Consider the following 19,157-nt stretch of genomic DNA (forward strand, 5'->3'; position numbering starts at 1 on the left):
TGAATTAGTTTAATCTAGCTAGTCCCTGTGTATATGAATGAATGCAATTGAATATAAATAAAAGATACACACACTTCCCATAACCTTTTATTTGAATTTTAACATGACAGTACACACATCCGCCTAGAGTTTCAATGTGAACACTCGGCGGTCCAGAAAAACCTATTATCAAATCGTTACATAAAATTACAACATAACATGACTCCCATCTGGCCGTTTACTGCCTACAAACAGATAAACGTTTCTGGTAAGAAGTGTTGTCTCCTGAAAAACGCTTTACTGTTATATTTTCAGTATTTAATTGTCTATATTACAAACTTTACAATAGAAAAATCTACTACTTTTTATATAGTGTAATATACATTGTTACAATTCTCCATGAACAAACTGACATTTTATCTATGGGAACAAGAAGTGACGGAACAGAAAACACAACGGTCTGCCACAGGAGGCAGTAACTCCCAAGGTAACGAATGGAGTCAGGGGCAGGACCTTCCAGTTTTCACCATATTTCCATGATTAGGCCCTTAAAACATTACGGACTGTGTGGCAATTGATTCGGTCAGGTTTAAGCAAATAGGCCTATTTAAAATTCTAAAAGTTATGTCACGGTATCAAATTTCCTTTCTTCACAGACAAAAATGATATTGGTTTTTCCAATTCACAGCAAACGTTACAAATTATTGAAAAAAAAAAAAGTTACTGGATAGTGGCTCAGATGTACCTATTCAGTAAAACACAGATCTAGTCCAAATGTAACAACTGATTCTACAAAGTAAAGAATTTAATAGCTTCATAATTTTGGCAAAAATAATCACTTTAAAATCCTTATGATCTAATATTTTGACATTTCCTCACATTTAAGGGAAAACATCCCCAAATAGACCAAAAAAATGTGATCCAGAAATGAAAGTATTGTAGTGTCTCATCATAATGCAATGATTCTGTTAAGTAAGTCTCTCCTTCCTATCTTATAGGGCTACCCATGATCATCAAATGCTACAATGCTTTCATTTAGTAGATACCCTGTGGTAGTAGTCACAGAGAAGTTTGACTGCAATTGTATCACAAATGTCTTGGGTCACCTGGAGGTGTACAATACATGGTCCCCTATAGGCAAAGTACATATGGTTTCTCTTTGCTAATCCAGATTGTGCCACAGCACAGTGTTTTCATGTCTAGAAGTGCATGAGGCCAGAGCAGCTTGAAGAAAATGCATGTTCAAAAGATTCACTTAATCTAGCTGGTTATCCAGTTCTATGCAAAGGTTTGAGTATCTCTGGCAAAATATTATGCTTTAGTTTTAATGCATAGTTGCTATTTATTTCTATTTTAACAAATAATTAAGGCAAGTATATGGTGTGTGCAAACGTTTGGACAACCGCTCTTTAGAGCACAATGATGCTCCTGCCCTGATAATCAGGTAAACACAAAGATCTCATGCTTAATTCTGTACTAAGGTCAGCTCCTGGTTGCATTTGCATACCACTGTATTAGTGTGTCCTTATGTGTGCATGTGTAACCCCCCCCTCCCCCCTCAATCTCCCAGACTGCAGTTCATCTCCCAACAGGGGGCAGTGGTGGTGCTACTCTCATCACAGCTGCAGAGAGGAAGAGAGGGCAAATCTCAGTATCAACATGGGCCACAAACTCATGTCAAAAGATCAACATTCCCAATCACACTCGCACTTCTTATAACATTCAGCACCTGGATGGGGTGGTGCTGCTAATCCCAGCTCATCCCCAGTCTGACCATCAGCCAGAGATATATTACTCTTATTAATGTGCAGACAATGCAGAAATGACCACGAGTGACGTGCCAAACTCTAAGCCAGGAGGTCAAATGAATATGGAAAACTGGCTCTTACCTCTACCACTTTTGCTGGGGTAGATCTTGGAAATCTGCTTATACTCTTCTGGTGGGGGCAGGTCTTCCACAGGATGGAAGGAGTACCTAGACTCAAAATCATCTGAAACCCAACAAGGACCCACAAACAGTACAGATTACACCTTAACTACTGAGTCCGGCATCAAGCAAAGAATGTATTATGGGCATTTTAAATGTGTTATGTAAAAATAATAAATAAATAAATAAAAGATAAGCTTTGAATCAACTGTTTAGACAATTCAAACTGTTTTTAGAATTGTGCTTAATAAGATCAGTGTTTGATATCAGTTATGTGAGTTTTGTAACATGATCCATTATAGTACTTAGGAGGACAGAAATAAGATACATCTTCCCTGTTATATTACAATTGGAAGTATGAGCTCAAGTACAGACTGAAAACAATCTGTGTCCAGAAAGTAGCTATTAGTATAAACTGCAACTATAATCATTTTCTCACATCTTGAATTTCACAAACCAAGTATTTGCATTAGGGAAGAGGTTCTGTAGCATGCTGCGTCTTTTTGCCCCATTCATTTTACAACTGAATTATGAGAATGGCCTTTATAGATTTACACAAAGAGGAAACACAGTGGCATGATTTGAATTCCTGAGAGATAATTTGACTGCAGTGCTAATTTCAAACATGGATAACAACCAAGTTGCAGATAAGATATTTAGTCAATGATCTCCAATGGCAAGGTATATATGTACAAAGTTTCCAAAGAAACAGGATGTTTAATACATCAACTGTGCAAGCAAAGTGTTTCTCTTTGCGAAGAACAGCTGATGATGGATCTCAATCTTTCTTTCTTTCTTTCTTTCAAGGTTTCTTTCAGTATAGTACTGTTATAGTACTATTATTTTATATATTACATAAATAATATGTAGTCACATAGCTCTCAAAAAAGACATTCGTTTCTCTGGTATTACTACTTTTGGGTTATGTTTGACTAAAGTTTAGATTTGTTGTTTTCTTCTTTAAACCACATTTCTCTCATACTGTAAAAAAAATCATTGAGCCTTTATTTTCAGAAAATGACAAGTGGTGTAAATAAAGATGCTTGCAGATCTCAATTAATGCAAAAAAACTATTTCATATTCATTTTTAAACAATACTAATGTTTCAGCAAGAGGTGATGCTGGAGTTGGTTACAACTTTTCAGGCCCACGACTCGGTGGGTTTTCATCTGGTATATACTGGGTCCATTTCTACTTGGAGATTGATACCTTGATGCCAGAGCACAGCATGCAGGAAGGCCAAGGTCCCTCACTCATAACCATGTACCCACAAAGGGATGAGGATGTTCAACAAATCACTGCACACAGCTTTATACAAATAGCACGATGGTCCAGGTAGGTTCTGGGAACTCTGATATGTTAACTCACCAGCGTAACCCTTGGAGCCAGAGGTGTGTCCGTTGCGGACAGGAGGTGGTGGAGGAGGATGTCCTGAGCCTTGACGGCCTGAGGAAGAGAGTGGCGGAGGCCTCCCTCGGCTGGGCGGCTCTGCGGAGGTCTGTGAGGTGCTGTGCATGCGATACGGCGGTGGAGGGGGGGGAGCATCACGGGTGCCGTTCCGAGATCCAGCTGAGGGAACCTGGGGGGCTTAATTAAAGAATACATATTTTAAAAAAGTTTTTAGCATGCGTAACAAATCATCCTATCAACGCGTTTAACCTACCAACACCTTCTATATTTATTTGATTTTGAAGTCATACGTGGTTAATAAGGAGTAATTCCTCAAGTGCAATGTCAGCGAACGTGACAGCAGCTGTGCTACCTGATCTGCGTCCTGGAGGGTCTCGAGCTGGTGGTGGAGGTCGACTGCTCTGCTGTGCTGCAGGTGGCGGAGGTGGGGGTGGAGCCTGGCTGCGAGTGTTACTGACAGCTTGGGTCCTCCGGTTCAGTGAATTACGTCTCTGTGGCAGCTCGGGGGGCGGGTCACCATTAGTAACTGGTGGGGGTTGTCGGTAGGGAGGTGGGGGTGGAGGTGCAGATGAAGATGAAGATATATGTGAAGGGCGAGAGTTTTTTGATGGGCCATCACGTCCAGATGACGAAGGAGGGGGGCCCTTGTTGGCATGCAGTGGTGGGAGGGGCTTCTCACGACTGTGGGACGGACCAGTGACCTTCTGCTGAGAAGCGGGAGGACCAGTATTGCCACGGCGATTAAAAGGTGGAGGAGGAGGAGGGGCAGAAGAGGCACTGGTTGGTTTAGATGTGTCAGCCAATGAGGGGCGGGGGGTTCGAGATGGCTCAGGGGGTGCAGGACGCTCCTCGTCAGCCTGGCGGGCCGTGGACGTGCTGGTGGTGCTGGGTGTGCGCGGGACTGCAGGACGTGAACCGGGTGGCCGCAGTGCTGATCTTCCAGCGGTACTGTCTGCAAACACAGACATCCCCATCAGCACCACCCACTTCCATCTCTCCTTCCTTATCCTCATGGCATGGCAAGAAATTCTTCAAATGCTAATGTTATGCCACTCCCCAAATCACATTAACTTGATTAATGTTCAGCACTTTAATAATAATAATAAATCCTAAACTGGACTCAAACAGTTTTTAAATCATGTTACAACTACAAGAATCAATGACCTTTCAGTACTCTGAATTTGAGATGCTTTATGAATATTTAAAGCTAAAAAATTCTATAAATACACAAAAAACAAAAGCAGAGTTAACGCTTTACATCCAAGCTGCAGTCACACTCTTTAGGTCTTAACATAATATTGTCCAATTAGAAAAAAATATTATAGCCAATTTATTAAGGACTGCAAGGCTCAAGTTTAGACGTTATATTCACAATAAAGTTGAATGCCAGGTTTGTAGTACAGAAGGTGACAGAGAGGCTTTCTCTGTGAAGGACCTTATAGAACTACCTCCAACAGGCCGTAATTTGGGCACCCCTCTACTGAACAGGCCTCCCATTGGCCCAGGCCCAGAACTGCCACCAAAGCCCCCTCCACTTCCTCCCCCACCACTGCTACTGCCTCCACCTGCTCCAGACTCTAAGGAATCAAACATACACACAAACATACACACACACACACACACACACAAACAAATGATTAGCGACAAAACAGGCCTTGTCAAGCATCACTGCTAGATTAATATAGATTAATCTAGAGACCACACCGACGACCTACTCTCAATAACAGGTGCACTTCTGTCATTAACGGCGGTGACTTTTTTCAGCCTGGTCCCTTTGCATATATCCGACAACAGAGCACCTCTTCCTTTTGCTTCATTTTGACTCAGTTTGGGTGCGGTGGTGTTTGCCTGTAAAAGAATAAAATAATTTAAAATTGAAATTAAATTGAAAAATAAAATCGAGTCACAAATTATTAACCAAAAAAAAACAAACAAAACAACAGTCCATTTAACATGCCTATGACATGTTTATAAGGGTGGATAAAACACAATAGCTAGCATGAAACGTTGGCAAAACTGGCTTATTGTCAAGCTGAATTATGCATGATCTCCACTGTCTACCGTAGAATTACAGTATGTTCTGAGTGTGCACAGTTCTTCCTTGGGGCTACCTGACTGAAGGTGGGTGGAGGAGGAGGTCCAGGTGGAGGGGGCGGAGGAGGAATGGGCATCGTGGTGTCTCCCAGAGAATGCCAACTGTTGCCTCAATCTCACCGGCACTCTTTATACGCCACGCTGAGGCTCTGTCGAACAGACACACAAACATGTCAATATGTATTTACTTAGGTCATTCTGAAACAACAAGAGGGACACCATGTAACCCAGTGGCTCCTGTAACCTACCTGAACCTGTATAAATAAAGGCACGTAGGAATTAGCATCAGCAGTGCCAAAGTAGTGTAGTCTTTTTCACATGCAAAAAAGAGCCAGCATATTCAAAAATGAATAATAAGCCTGCTATTTCCTTCTTTGCACTGATCACCTGAGTTCTGGTTACTAAAGCTCCCCTAATCAGACAGATGGTCTTGCTGATATAAGCAGAATGGGAGTGCTTCGTATACTTTCTTTCCCCGTACCACTAAGTACAACTCTAGTTTCCAAAAATGTTAAAGAATGTTTTGCTACACTTCTAACTACACGCCTAGACTTAAAAAAATGTTTGAGCACGTTCACACATGAAGAAATCCCTGAGTCACATGCACACGCGCGCGTGCGCACATTCATACGCACGCATGCATACAGGCACACACTCACCAGGTAAACAGAGATTCAAGGTGATATAAAGCTTCGTCAGTTCTAAAAGGAATGTCGTTAAGCAGGATCACCAGCAACCAAACAAGTAACGGAAGAAAGGCTTGAAACTAAAAAGTTAAGGCGATTAGCTATCTGCTCTGTATTTGAAATACATGAAATGTTTCATTTATGCCTGTCACACATGCTGACTTTGGAAAAACTAAATGATATCCGCATTCAAATAGATGAATGCTAAAAACGACGAGCTTCAGTTTGCTGCACCCATACATTCATAGCAAAGATACATTAACCAGTAGTGTTTAACTTCATAAACATTTTCCGAAAGGCATTATTTCAATTAATAACTGTACACATACTGCTAAATACACCTATAAAAGTAAAACCAATGACTTTGTAGGACCTAAAAGGGATATTAAGTGGTCAAATATGTTCACAACGTTTTCAAATAAATAGCCCAAACTCTTATGTGTGTGGTGTGACCATCCTACTATAAAGTACTGAAGACAAATCAAAAGCAGATGAAGAGCTGAAATTTTTTAACACAATCAGGTGTCCTGTGTCGACTATCCTAGAGGAGTGTTGACGCTCGTGCACTTGAGCCAATATGGCACGCGCCTAGCGATGGCGGACTTTAGTCTACTGGATTTAAACCTTAAAATAATTAGACATTGAATAAATAATAGATTAAATTCACCGTACCTTAGAGAACGAGTGTGAGCTACCTCTCGGCAAAGGTCCTATACAGATTGTCCTAATGATTAATGTACCTTACACTTAATTTACACCAATGCATAATTCCCAAACGCGAACAAGGAAATGGATGAGCAGGTAAAATCCAGTGCTTGTGAAATGACGCGTATAGATCTGTGCCTAGGTCGCCAAACTCTTTAGGACAATGAACAGCTACATATCAGAAAAAAAATAGAACATATATAAATAAATAAATAAATATATAATATATAATAAATGACAAATATCACCATAAATTGAACACAGCTTCAATTTGCAATTATACACTGACAGGCTATTTGATTATATGACCGCATAAACTACCTGCAAACTCCACCAGGGAGAGCTTCTGGAAAGAAAACCGAAGGCTAAGGGTGTTAACTTTGCAGAAGTTAAATAGTATAAATATAGGTAGAGTACTGGCTCAATTGCCAGCAACTCAACACTGTACAGTCTATTCGCAGGTTGGTCTAAATGGTGCTTAAGGGAAAATAAAGTTAGTTATTTTAGAGTGCTTATAGAAAAATTGACAGTGACAAACCAACAGCAGAACAACTCGCTAAGTTATTCTTTTCACTCTCCGAGAACACTGCAAGTGAATATTTTGTCAAGCATACGATGTCTTACCTGTTGCTACTGAATGATTCGCGTCTGTAACGGCATTGAAAGAAATAAGTCCCAACAAAATTAATACTCCAGCAATATCGGAATAAGTGGCCGGTTACAAAGCAAAACTGGCAGCCAAGTAACGTTAACTAATCGTAATCAGTTTCATGTTATCCACTTGAAAGCAGGGCACACTGGCGACGAATCAAACTGACAAATCTTTTAGTCCAAATAAAAAACAGAAAAAGTAAACATGCAGCAAGTGGGCACAACTGACATCCCAAATTTCACTGCTTTTAAACTTTCCTTAATGCCCAACGAGCAGGGCCGTTCGTTCTATAGGGCTTCAGCAAACCCAGTTCTACGAAACCCGGAAATCGAGTGCGCGACACAAAATGGAGGCAGATCCCGAAGTACCCCGATTACAGCCGAAAGGTATTGGGTAATGTAGAGTAAGTTCTATGAACACTCTTCGAAAGGTATTAGGTAATGTAGAGTAAGTTCTATGAACACTCTTCGTGATTTATTAGACCTATGAGCAAGAGTTCCTCATCTAAACTAGTTCAAAAAAGCTTAAACATTATCTTTCATTATCCAAGACATCCAACTTATTTACAGGTAGGGAAAGTTAATGCCACACTTACCAAGGTGGTAACAAAAAGTATCTAAACTCTAAACATAAGAAAAACGGTATCAGGTCGTTCACAATTCATGTTAAATGCTATAATAACTCCATATTACTTTCTCTGGTATGATAAATATATTATGATTACATTGTTTATGAACAATCATTATGTACACAGACTCAAATATGCTCTGTTGGATCTTGCATTTAAAATTATAGATTATATAGGTGCAGCAACACCCTTTCCTTCTGAAACAAGGACCTAAACCTTTAAAGCTAGTGATTCCAGCAATATTGTTTACGTTAATTCAGTTACATTAAGTACATTAAACCCTCTCTGAGTATCTCTTAACATCCTTTATACATTACATCAATCTTTTTATGCAATGAAGCTATTTCCTTATGACTCAGGAAGTAATGAGAAACTATTACATTGTAAGCTGTGGGTGGTATGCCGACTGATTTAACAAACATTTAATACTATGAATGGCAGTTGTTTTACAGTAAATAGGGCAGGTGTATTTCTGAAAGCATTTATTTGAAATAATCCATACAACAACAACAATAACACAAACAACAACAACAACAATAATAATAATAAACATGCTTTCAAACAAATAGTCCAATAGAAATGCATTTAATAATGATACAAATGAAACTGGGGGGGGGGGGGGGGGATTGTTACATTAGATTACAAGATTATTTAAAATATTTACAGTGACATATTACATTTCAGAATATGCATTCAAATATTCATTAGAGCCCATGCATGTTTTGAACTGTTACTAATTTCCTTTATTCTAACATTTATCCAAATAATAATGTCCTTGTAGTATACATTTAATGTACATTTAGACACAGGTAGCCTATTATTACAAATACTTACATAACAACACAAAATAAAATACATTTTACACATTATATAACATTTTCATCAATGATACACTAGAAACCAAACCACCACTTTAATCTTCCATGGCATATTTTATTGTTAATCACATCCATGTCATTTCATATTCTTTTTAATTGTTAGTCATACAATTGTTAATAATTTAAACTTTGACTTTTTTAAAGTGCCATGTGGTACATCAAGATCTAAATCTGAAACCAAAGAATCCAAGTCTTTTGTAAGTTTGATACTGCCATTTGTTTTTTTCTTGAGGGATTCAGCCTTTGATCTAGTAGTGGATATACTTGGATCTATATCTGGATCATGGAATTCAGGTTCAGTGAATTTTATGCCAGGTGAATTGAACTCCCCTCTGCCTTTCATATTAGGCAACTTTATATCTGAGAGTCCTAAATCAGGCACCTCAAAACTGTCAATATCCAGTTTGCTAAATGAAGGGTCTGTATCTGCAAGTGTATGATTTGTTTTGGGACCTTTAAGATCAGCTCTGGTGTCAAATTCAGGAGCCCTAATATCTGGATCAAATTTAGGAGACGATAAGAATAAATTTCCTTTAACTTCCGGATCATGTTCTTTAAAATCTGGAATGTCAAATTTTGGGGTTTTTAATCTGGGTGTTTTGAATTTACCTCCAGCACCATTCACATCAGTTTCAGGAGATTTCACATCAAGTTGAGGCCTTTTCATGTGAGATTCAGGGAATTGCAAGTTTGTGTCTGGGGAATCAGGCAGTCTAACTTTACCTAAAGCAGCATCTGTATTGATCTCTCCTTTCATTGTAGGTGGGGAAGTATTCATCTCGGGTACCTTTATGTTAGGCCGTGAAAGTCCAAAATCAGGCATCTTAAATTTTGGCACATTCACTTTGCCCGATGGCAAGTCCATATCTGGAAGATTAACGTCAGATTTGAATCCCTGAAGATTAGCTTTGGGTCCATCAAAACTAATGTCATGTCCACTAAGACCTGCATTCAGTTTAGGATTAACATTAGGATCCTTAAATCCTGGCAAACCAATTTTAGGAGCCTTTAATCTAGGCATATTAAGTTTACCCTCAGGACCATCAATGTCAATATCTGGAGATTTCACATCTAATTTTGGCCCTCTCATGTTGGCTTCAGGGAATTTCAAATTCACATCAGGGACATCAGATACTCCTTTAACTTTGGGTGCTTTGATATTAGGCATTGGCCCTTTAGGCATTCTTATTTTGCTGGATGGCAAATCGATGTCAGGAAGTGTAAGGCCAGCTTTAGAACCTTTAAGACCAGCTTTGGGTCCATCAATATCAATGTCAGGAGTGTTAATTTCTGCATCCAGATTTGATGATGGTAAGGTAAAATCTGGATGCTTCAAGTCTCCTTTGATGTCAGTTTTGGGTCCTTTAACTCCCGGGATGCTAAATTTCGGTGTTTTAAATTTGGGCTTTTTGAGGTTACCTGCTGAACCCTCCATGCCAATATCAGGAGAATTGTAATCCAAGTTGGGAGTCTTCAAATCAGATTCAGGAAGAGTCATATTAACGCCTTTGCCACTGATTCCTCCCTTAAATTTAGGGCCTTTGAGATCTGGACTTTTGGGCAAATTGCCCGAAAGTCCAAATTTAGGCTTTTTCAGCTTCCCAGTGTTAAATTCAGGAGCATTAATGTCAAAATTTGGTTTCTCCAAAGATGGCATTTTCATTTTACCAGCATGAATATCTGTATCTAACTCTGGGGCTGTGAAATTTGGTTTATGACCTTTAATATTAAAGTCAGGTGAATTAATATCTCCCTTAAATGTAGGAGCTGAGATATCCATTTCAGGTGTTTTAACTTTGGGATGTCCTAAAGTGGGAATTTTAAAAGTTGGCATCTTCATTTTTCCTGAAGGGCCATCAATGTCCATATCAGGAGATTTGACATTTAGGTTTGGGCCTTCAAAATCAGGTTTGGAAAGGTTCAAGTCCATTTTGGGGTTATCAATTCCTCCCTTAATTTTGGGGCCTTTGAGATTTGGGCCTTTGGGTAAATTACCTGAAAATCCAAATTTGGGCATTTTAAATTTTCCTGTGGGAACATCAGTGTCAAACCCAGGGGCCTTCATGTCAACATTTGGTGTTTTCAGAGTTGACCCTTTAATTTTACCTGTGGGCATGTCTATATTTACATCTGGACCAGTGAAGTCTGGTGAATTGATTTCCCCCTTAATCATACCAGGTGCAAGATCCATCTCAGGTGCCTTTACATTAGGACCTGATAGCCCCAAATTGGGTGTCTTCAGCTTGGGCATTTTCACATTGCCTGATGGTAAGTTGACGTCTGGAAGTGTTAAGCCTCCTTTTGAACTTTTAAATTTGGGCCCATCAATGTTCATGTCAGGAGGACTGATTTCTCCATCCAATCCGGGTGATGACAAGTTCAAATCTGGATGCTTCAAGTCTCCTTTAATGTCAGTTTTGTGTCCTTTAAATCCAGGGATGCTAAATTTTGGTGTTTTGAATTTTGGTGTTTTGAATTGACCCGCTGAACCCTCCATGCCAATATCAGGAGAGTTGTAATCCAAGTTGGGAGTCTTCAAATCAGATTCAGGAAGAGTTAAATTAATGTCTTGGCCACTGATTCCTCCCTTAAATTTGGGGCCTTTGAAATCTGGACTTTTGGGCAAATTGCCCGAAAGTCCAAATTTAGGCTTTTTTAGCTTCCCAGTATTAAATTCAGGAGCATTAATGTCAAAATTGGGTTTCTCCAAAGTTGGCATTTTCATTTTACCAGCATGGATATCTGCATCTAGATCTGGGACTGTGAAATTTGGTTTATGGCCTTTCATTTTAAACTCAGGTGAATTAATATCTCCCTTAAATGTAGGAGCTGAGATGTCCATTTCGGGTGTTTTAACTTTGGGACGTCCTAAAGTAGGAATCTTAAAATTTGGCATTTTCATTTTTCCTGAAGGGCCATCAATGTCCATATCAGGAGATTTGACATTTAGGTTTGGGCCTTCAAAATCAGGTTTGGAAAGGTTCAAGTCCATTTTGGGGTTATCAATTCCTCCCTTAATTTTGGGGCCTTTGAGATCTGGTCCTTTGGGTAAATTACCTGAAAATCCAAATTTGGGCATTTTAAATTTTCCTGTGGGAACATCAGTGTCAAACTCGGGGGCCTTCATGTCAACATTTGGTGTTTTCAGAGTTGACCCTTTAATTTTACCTGTGGGCATGTCTATATTTACATCTGAACCAGTGAAATCTGGTGAATTGATCTCCCCCTTAATCATACCAGGTGAGAGATCCATCTCAGGTGCCTTTACATTAGGACCTGATAGCCCTAAATTGGGTGTCTTCAGCTTGGGCATTTTCACATTGCCTGATGGTAAGTTGACATCTGGAAGTGTTAAGCCTCCTTTTGAACTTTTAAATTTAGGCCCATCAATGTTCATGTCAGGAGCACTGATTTCTCCATCCAATCCGGGTGATGACAAATTCAAATCTGGATGCTTCAAGTCTCCTTTAATGTCAGTTTTGGGTCCTTTAAATCCAGGGAAGCTAAATTTTGGTGTTTTGAATTTTGGTGTTTTGAATTTACCTCCTGAACCCTCCATGCCAATATCAGGAGAGTTGTAATCCAAGTTGGGAGTCTTCAAATCAGATTCAGGAAGAGTCATATTAATGCCTTTGCCACTGATTCCTCCCTTAAATTTAGGGCCTTTGAGATCTGGACTTTTGGGCAAATTGCCTGAAAGTCCAAATTTAGGCTTTTTCAGCTTCCCAGTGTTAAATTCAGGAGCATTAATGTCAAAATTTGGTTTCTCCAAAGTTGGCATTTTCATTTTACCAGCATGGATATCTGTATCTAACTCTGGGGCTGTGAAATTTGGTTTATGACCTTTAATATTAAAGTCAGGTGAATTAATATCTCCCTTAAATGTAGGACCTGAGATATCCATTTCAGGTGTTTTAACTTTGGGATGTCCTAAAGTGGGAATTTTAAAAGTTGGCATCTTCATTTTTCCTGAAGGGCCATCAATGTCCATATCAGGAGATTTGACATTTAGGTTTGGGCCTTCAAAATCAGGTTTGGAAAGGTTCAAGTCCATGTTAGGGGTATCAATTCCTCCCTTAATTTTGGGGCCTTTGAAATCTGGTCCTTTGGGTAAATTACCTGAAAATCCAAATTTGGGCATTTTAAATTTTCCTGTGGGAACATCAGTGTCAAACTCAGGGGCTTTCATGTCAACATTTGGTGTTTTCAGAGTTGACCCTTTAATTTTACCTGTGGGCATGTCGATATTTACATCTGGACCAGTGAAGTCTGGTGAATTGATCTCCCCCTTAATCATACCAGGTGAAAGATCCATCTCAGGTGCCTTTACATTAGGACCTGATAGCCCCAAATTGGGTGTCTTCAACTTGGGCATTTTCACATTGCCTGATGGTAAGTTGACATCTGGAAGTGTTAAGCCTCCTTTTGAACTTTTAAATTTAGGCCCATCAATGTTCATGTCAGGAGCACTGATTTCTCCATCCAATCCGGGTGACGACAAGTTAAAATCTGGATGCTTCAAGTCTCCTTTAATGTCAGTTTTGTGTCCTTTAAATCCAGGGAAGCTAAATTTTGGTGTTTTGAATTTTGGTGTTTTGAATTTACCCACTGAACCCTCCATGCCAATATCAGGAGAGTTGTATTCCAAGTTGGGAGTCTTAAAATCAGATTCAGGAAGAGTTAAATTAATGTCTTGGCCACTGATTCCTCCCTTAAATTTGGGGCCTTTGAGATCTGGACTTTTGGGCAAATTGCCTGAAAGTCCAAATTTAGGTTTTTTCAGCTTCCCAGTGTTAAATTCGGGAGCATTAATGTCAAAATTTGGTTTCTCCAAAGTTGGCATTTTCATTTTACCAGCATGGATATCTGTATCTAACTCTGGGGCTGTGAAATTTGGTTTATGACCTTTAATATTAAAGTCAGGAGAATTAATATCTCCCTTAAATGTAGGACCTGAGATATCCATTTCGGGTGTTTTAACTTTGGGATGTCCTAAAGTGGGAATTTTAAAAGTTGGCATCTTCATTTTTTTTGAAGGGCCATCAATGTCCATATCAGGAGATTTGACATTTAGGTTTGGGCCTTCAAAATCAGGTTTGGAAAGGTTCAAGTCCATGTTAGGGGTATCAATTCCTCCCTTAATTTTGGGGCCTTTGAGATTTGGGGCGTTGGGTAAATTACCTGAAAATCCAAATTTGGGCATTTTAAATTTTCCTGTGGGAACATCAGTGTCAAACTCAGGGACCTTCATGTCAACATTTGGTGTTTTCAGAGTTGACCCTTTAATTTTACCCGTGGGCATGTCTATATTTACATCTGGACCAGTGAAGTCTGGTGAATTGATCTCCCCCTTAATTATACCAGGTGAGAAATCCATCTCAGGTGCCTTTACATTAGGACCTGATAGCCCTAAATTGGGTGTCTTCAGCTTGGGCATTTTCAAATTGCCTGATGGTAAGTTGACATCTGGAAGTGTTAAGCCTCCTTTTGAACTTTTTAATTTAGGCCCATCAATGTTCATGTCAGGAGTACTGATTTCTCCATCCAATTCAGGTGATGATACGCTCAAATCTGGATGCTTCAAGTTTCCTTCGGTTTTGGGTCCTTTAAACCCAGGCATGTCAAATTTTGGTGTTTTAAATTTTGGAGTTTTGAGTTTACCTCCTGAACTCTCAATGCCAATATCAGGAGAGTTGTAATCCAAGTTAGGAATCTTCAAATCAGATTCAGGAAGAGTTAAATCAATGTCTTTGCCATTGATTCCTCCCTTAAATTTAGGCCCTTTGAGATCTGGACTTTTGGGTAAATTGCCTGAAAGTCCAAATTTAGGCATTTTCAGCTTCCCTGTGTTGGCATAAGTGTCAAATTCAGGAGAATTAATGTCATAATTGGGTTTCTCCAAAGTTGGCATTTTCACTTTACCAGAATGGATATCTGCATCTAGCTCTGGGACTGTGAAATTTGTTTTATGACCTTTAATATTAAAGTCAGGTGAATTAATATCTCCCTTAAATGTAGGAGCTGAGATATCCGTTTCAGGTGTTTTATCTTTAGGATGTCCAAAAGTGGGAATCTTAAAATTTGGCATTTTCATTTTTCCTGAAGGGCCATCAATGTCCATATCAGGAGATTTGACATTTAGGTTTGGGCCTTCATCTGAGTCCAGATTGGGTGATGACATTCTTAAATTTGGCCTCTGCAAATCTCCTTTAACATCAATTTCAGGGCTTTTGAAATCTGGAAGATTCTGATTGGGCATTTTGTGTTTCCCTTTAGGACTATTGATGTCAATATCAGGAGTTTTCTTTAAACTTTGGAGTAAAAATTCTGGACTATAGTTATGTTTAGAGGTAGTGTCTATGTCAAGCTGAGGAGTTTTAACCCTACCTTGTTCCATCATGAATTGACCTGACACCAAGTCTGAATTATATTCATCAAATTCAGGTACTCTAACCTCATCTCTCTGGCCAAGAGAAACACTTTGCTGCAGTGGGTCAAAGTTGTATTCATATTCTGAGACACCATGAGCGTTAGCTTTGCTATTTGATTTTTTTGTTTTTAGAAATTTACCCACTGGCACATTTGTCCTAACATCTGGACTTGGGTTATTAACTTCTGAATCAAAATCTGTCATAGTTTCTACAACGTTCATATTTGGTGTCTTATTGTATGTGTGAGGTCCCAGATCAGGTCTGGTTATTGAGTCACTCATGTTTGTAGTTATATCTATGTTGCCCTTCTGTAGTACCACACTTGTGTTTGGCAATGTTTTCATATCATTTTTGTTGACCTCTGGAGTGCCTGTGACTGTAATATCATTTTGACTCTCTAAAGGCCCAAAATGGTCCACTGACTGTAAAGTTTTTAAGGACTTTTCCCTGCGTTCTACCTTCTGAAGGCAGGCTTCTACATCCACTTTCTTGTTTCTGAAGTCCACCATTGGCAAGTCATTTGGAAGAAGACTGCTGATGTCATTTTTTGTTTTGTCATGACTTAAAACATGTGCAGCCTTTTGCCCATTAAGGGAGCTGGTTGCCTTTTCTTGACTTCCATCTGGGTTTTCTTTCAAAAATTTCTTGACTTTGGTACTAAAAATCTTGCTGTAAGAATCCTTAAGCATCTGCAGAAATATTTTGATAGCTGTTAGTGTTTTATGTGCCACTATTTGTTATGCATTTCTGATACTTATCTTGTTAACTTCTTTTATAACTGTACTTATTATACATTTGAATTATCTTTACCACGTACCTCATCCGGAGCTTTGATTCTATCCAGACTCTCCAAACTCTTAGACTTGCTAGATCCCTTGTTTTGCTTTGCCAGCATTTGAACCTTGTCATCATATGGTTCTATTAGCTTCAGTATTTCAGCCACTTCATACTTTGTCAGGTGGTCAAAGTGAATAGTGGCACCAACAATTTTATCTCCTGCAGCATTAATAGGAAGAATGTCTTTTGTACACAACAGAATAAAGTTTTATCTTTTGTGTTGATTTTAACATTGGTTATATACACATGAAAAAAAACACATGTTCCTGGTCTTCAAATTGCACAGGCTCTCGTGCAGAGGTTAGTTGCAACCTGATCTAGTATTCAAATGTCATTGAAAACCTTAAGTGGATAATGTGTTAGACTAAGGATGGAAGTAAATTCTGCAGAAATTATGCAAGCAGTGCTGGAGATACATGATATATGATTTAGAATTTACTGTAGTATTACTTAAAATATGAAGTTACCTTCTTGCAGTCCCTGACTTGCTGATAAATCAGGGTTAATCCTGGACACAAGCACAGAACCTTTTCCATCTTCCTCAAGCACAAGGCTGTCAGAGAATCTCCTTTGATGTCGAGGCTGAAAATATATGCGATAAGGTATATACATGCATAAGAAATAGTGTCCATGTTGATTCAAACTGTGTCATTTGGAAATATAAAAACAATTGTAGACCTAATTAACCTAAATTATGATATAACAGAAAAATATCTTACTCGGGTATATTTCCATGCATAAATAAAGTAAAAAGGAGCTGCAGTTTTATTTACATAATTTGATCACGATTTACTTTATTATATGGTTTTTTTGTCTACCGTAAATGTTTCACCACATAACCAAGCTTCAAGTGTTAAAGTGAATAAGTTCTGATGCACATCTACTGTATAAAACTTAGATTTTTACTTTTGTAAGAATATCAACATTGAGTTATCATAATACTTTAAATTAAATACTTTAAAAACATATAAGAAGGGATATGTATGATTAGGGAAATGTTGTTACAATAACAACAATAATAGTTTCTTACCATGCTTTTACAAGCGTGATTTTACCAAGGCTCAAATCTGTGATGAATGAAAAGGACAGATGATCAGATGAGGTGTGTTGTGTTATGTATTTTGGAACAAACAAAATGGTGCATGGAACTTCATTCATTTACTTACAAAAAGTGTACTGCATTTTATTAACAATATATGCTGCCTGTGCCAGTCCATCATGCCCTGAAGGAGGGGGTGGTGTCAGAGACTGTCACTCAAGAAGCTAAATGTGTATTTTGAATGCCATGCTAGTGAGTTGTCTCTGGCCATTGGAGGGGGGGGGGGGGGGGGCGTTTAGCTTTGGGAACATGTCCATTGTTACAGGACAACCCTGCTGTGAAGGGATGTGTGTAAACCCTCATGAAGGGCATGATGTGACCCAGACTGAAGGGTAAATGGGAGAGGGATGTACAGGGTGAAGTGCATAGGTGTGTTCTCCCAAGGAGGGAGAGAACAAGATTATGTTATGAAGTTAACTGAAGTTGCCAATGATTTTGAATTGCAGGGCATGTATCCCTTAACACGCAGTCTTGCGCCAACACTGAAACTAATTAACTGAAACTAACCAGCAAGAATTACTACCACTATCGGGTTAGAAATTAAGGAAAAACCTGATGAGCCTGTTAGCAACAGCACTACAAGGAATAAAACAATAAACTCAAACTACTGTTACCATACCAAAGGGGGATCTGCTGTGGCACTCAAACAGCAGTGAATCACTCATGCAGAACCTTCAGTAAACATATTACTACTTTTTCATTTTATATTTTAAACATGTTTTAGAAATCACTCTCCCTACAGCTGTGCATTCTTTAAACGTCATCAAACAGGCAAGGTACAGGTAGGCAAACAGACCTGAAACTGTTCTGGGACAGTGTATCGACGAGACTTAAGAACGGGTTAGGCCAGAATAAAGGATACTGTGCATTGAGCCACACCCTCTGGTTTAAACACACAGATGCAGTGCAGATTTCATTGGTAGTACATGCTGTTTTGACAATATTTGCACTGGCACCCCTGACAAAACTATAGATTATACTGTGCTTATAGATCTAGGTCTAGCACTTGTCAAAGCAGCAAGTCACAAGTCAGTACTCTTGAGTGCTAGCTTTCTGTTTATTCTGATACACTTTATTTCAAGTTCAACTGCAATAAATACTTAAATACACCAAATATATATACATTTCACAAATTTACTTTCTGGTTACACACTTAAACCACTAGCAAATTACCATGTTAATTAGCTTTGGTGCCGAATTTCTCAATGTCTCATAGTATTTTCCATGTGAAAGAGTATATTTTGAACTTCATGTGAGTAATGAATGTCAACCCAGCTAAGAATTCTGAGATTGAATGGTATGTTTGATGCAAGTTACTCAAATCCTCTACAATGTCACTTAAAATGCATAGAGTAGTGAGTTTGAGCATGATAATTATTCACATTTGAATTCTAATATAGCATAAAATGCCACTCAATTATGTTATGAAAATGCAAACTATTGCACTAAATTTATCAAGTGATAGCCCATCTAAAACAAGCAGCTGAGCCTTACCTGGCCTTGGATTAAGACGGAGTGGAAGATCAGTGGTGGAAAAGGTCAGTTCCCATGTTGAAGCTACCGTGCACTGAGTAGTAAGACCATGTTTACTGCTGCTCTCAGCTGGTTGTTTATAGGAGGCATCACACACAGTGGAAGAGCCAAAAACTGGTTTTCCTTCTGGGACAGAGCCCTAGTCGCACACACCAATCTGCAAATTCCTGCTCCGAAATGGAATGGCAACCAACCATACAGGAAAATCTTAGAATGGTCACACCTGTAACCTCCCATGTGACTAATGCAGTCATTGTTTCATAAAGAAAACACCCGCTTCTGTTCTCCTCAATCACAC

General features: G+C 38.9%; 2 protein-coding genes across 3 annotated transcripts; both read right to left on the minus strand.

The window, feature by feature from the left end:
- Positions 1-82: 82 nt before the first annotated feature.
- Positions 83-7,787, minus strand: wipf2a (WAS/WASL interacting protein family, member 2a). 2 transcript variants are annotated; one of them, XM_077024668.1, is made up of 8 exons: positions 7,426-7,787; positions 5,428-5,559; positions 5,032-5,164; positions 4,765-4,893; positions 3,669-4,268; positions 3,275-3,493; positions 1,869-1,970; positions 83-1,601 (listed from the first exon to the last, which is right to left on the minus strand). In XM_077024668.1, the coding sequence occupies exons 2-8, from the start codon at positions 5,485-5,487 to the stop codon at positions 1,558-1,560; spliced, it is 1,287 nt and encodes a 428-aa protein (XP_076880783.1). In that variant the 5' UTR covers positions 5,488-5,559; positions 7,426-7,787; the 3' UTR covers positions 83-1,557. The 2 variants fall into 2 exon arrangements, with proteins under 2 accessions (XP_076880783.1, XP_076880784.1); XM_077024669.1 differs by lacking the exon at positions 7,426-7,787 and adding an exon at positions 6,769-6,925.
- Positions 7,788-8,570: 783 nt separating this feature from the next.
- LOC143528786 (uncharacterized) lies at positions 8,571-19,087 on the minus strand. The gene is made up of 5 exons (XM_077024670.1): positions 18,821-19,087; positions 17,258-17,294; positions 16,695-16,809; positions 16,208-16,386; positions 8,571-16,079 (listed from the first exon to the last, which is right to left on the minus strand). Exons 2-5 carry the CDS (start codon positions 17,258-17,260, stop codon positions 9,063-9,065), a joined length of 7,314 nt encoding a protein of 2,437 aa, XP_076880785.1. The 5' UTR covers positions 17,261-17,294; positions 18,821-19,087; the 3' UTR covers positions 8,571-9,062.
- Positions 19,088-19,157: the final 70 nt, after the last annotated feature.

Source organism: Brachyhypopomus gauderio, chromosome 12, assembly GCF_052324685.1.
Source record: "Brachyhypopomus gauderio isolate BG-103 chromosome 12, BGAUD_0.2, whole genome shotgun sequence".
Classification (NCBI taxonomy): domain Eukaryota; kingdom Metazoa; phylum Chordata; class Actinopteri; order Gymnotiformes; family Hypopomidae; genus Brachyhypopomus; species Brachyhypopomus gauderio.

Coding starts and splice junctions, on each gene's coding strand:
- wipf2a (XM_077024668.1), bottom strand. CDS start 5,487: ATGCCCATTCCTCCTCCGCCCCCTCCACCTGGACCTCCTCCTCCACCC. Junction 5,165..5,427: donor CTCCACCCACCTTCAGTCAG/GTAGCCCCAAGG, acceptor ATTCTTTTACAG/GCAAACACCACCGCACCCAA. Junction 1,971..3,274: donor TGGCTCCAAGGGTTACGCTG/GTGAGTTAACAT, acceptor GTTGGGTTTCAG/ATGATTTTGAGTCTAGGTAC.
- LOC143528786 (XM_077024670.1), bottom strand. Junction 16,387..16,694: donor AAGTCAGGGACTGCAAGAAG/GTAACTTCATAT, acceptor TTAATGCTGCAG/GAGATAAAATTGTTGGTGCC. Junction 16,080..16,207: donor GAATCAAAGCTCCGGATGAG/GTACGTGGTAAA, acceptor ATATTTCTGCAG/ATGCTTAAGGATTCTTACAG.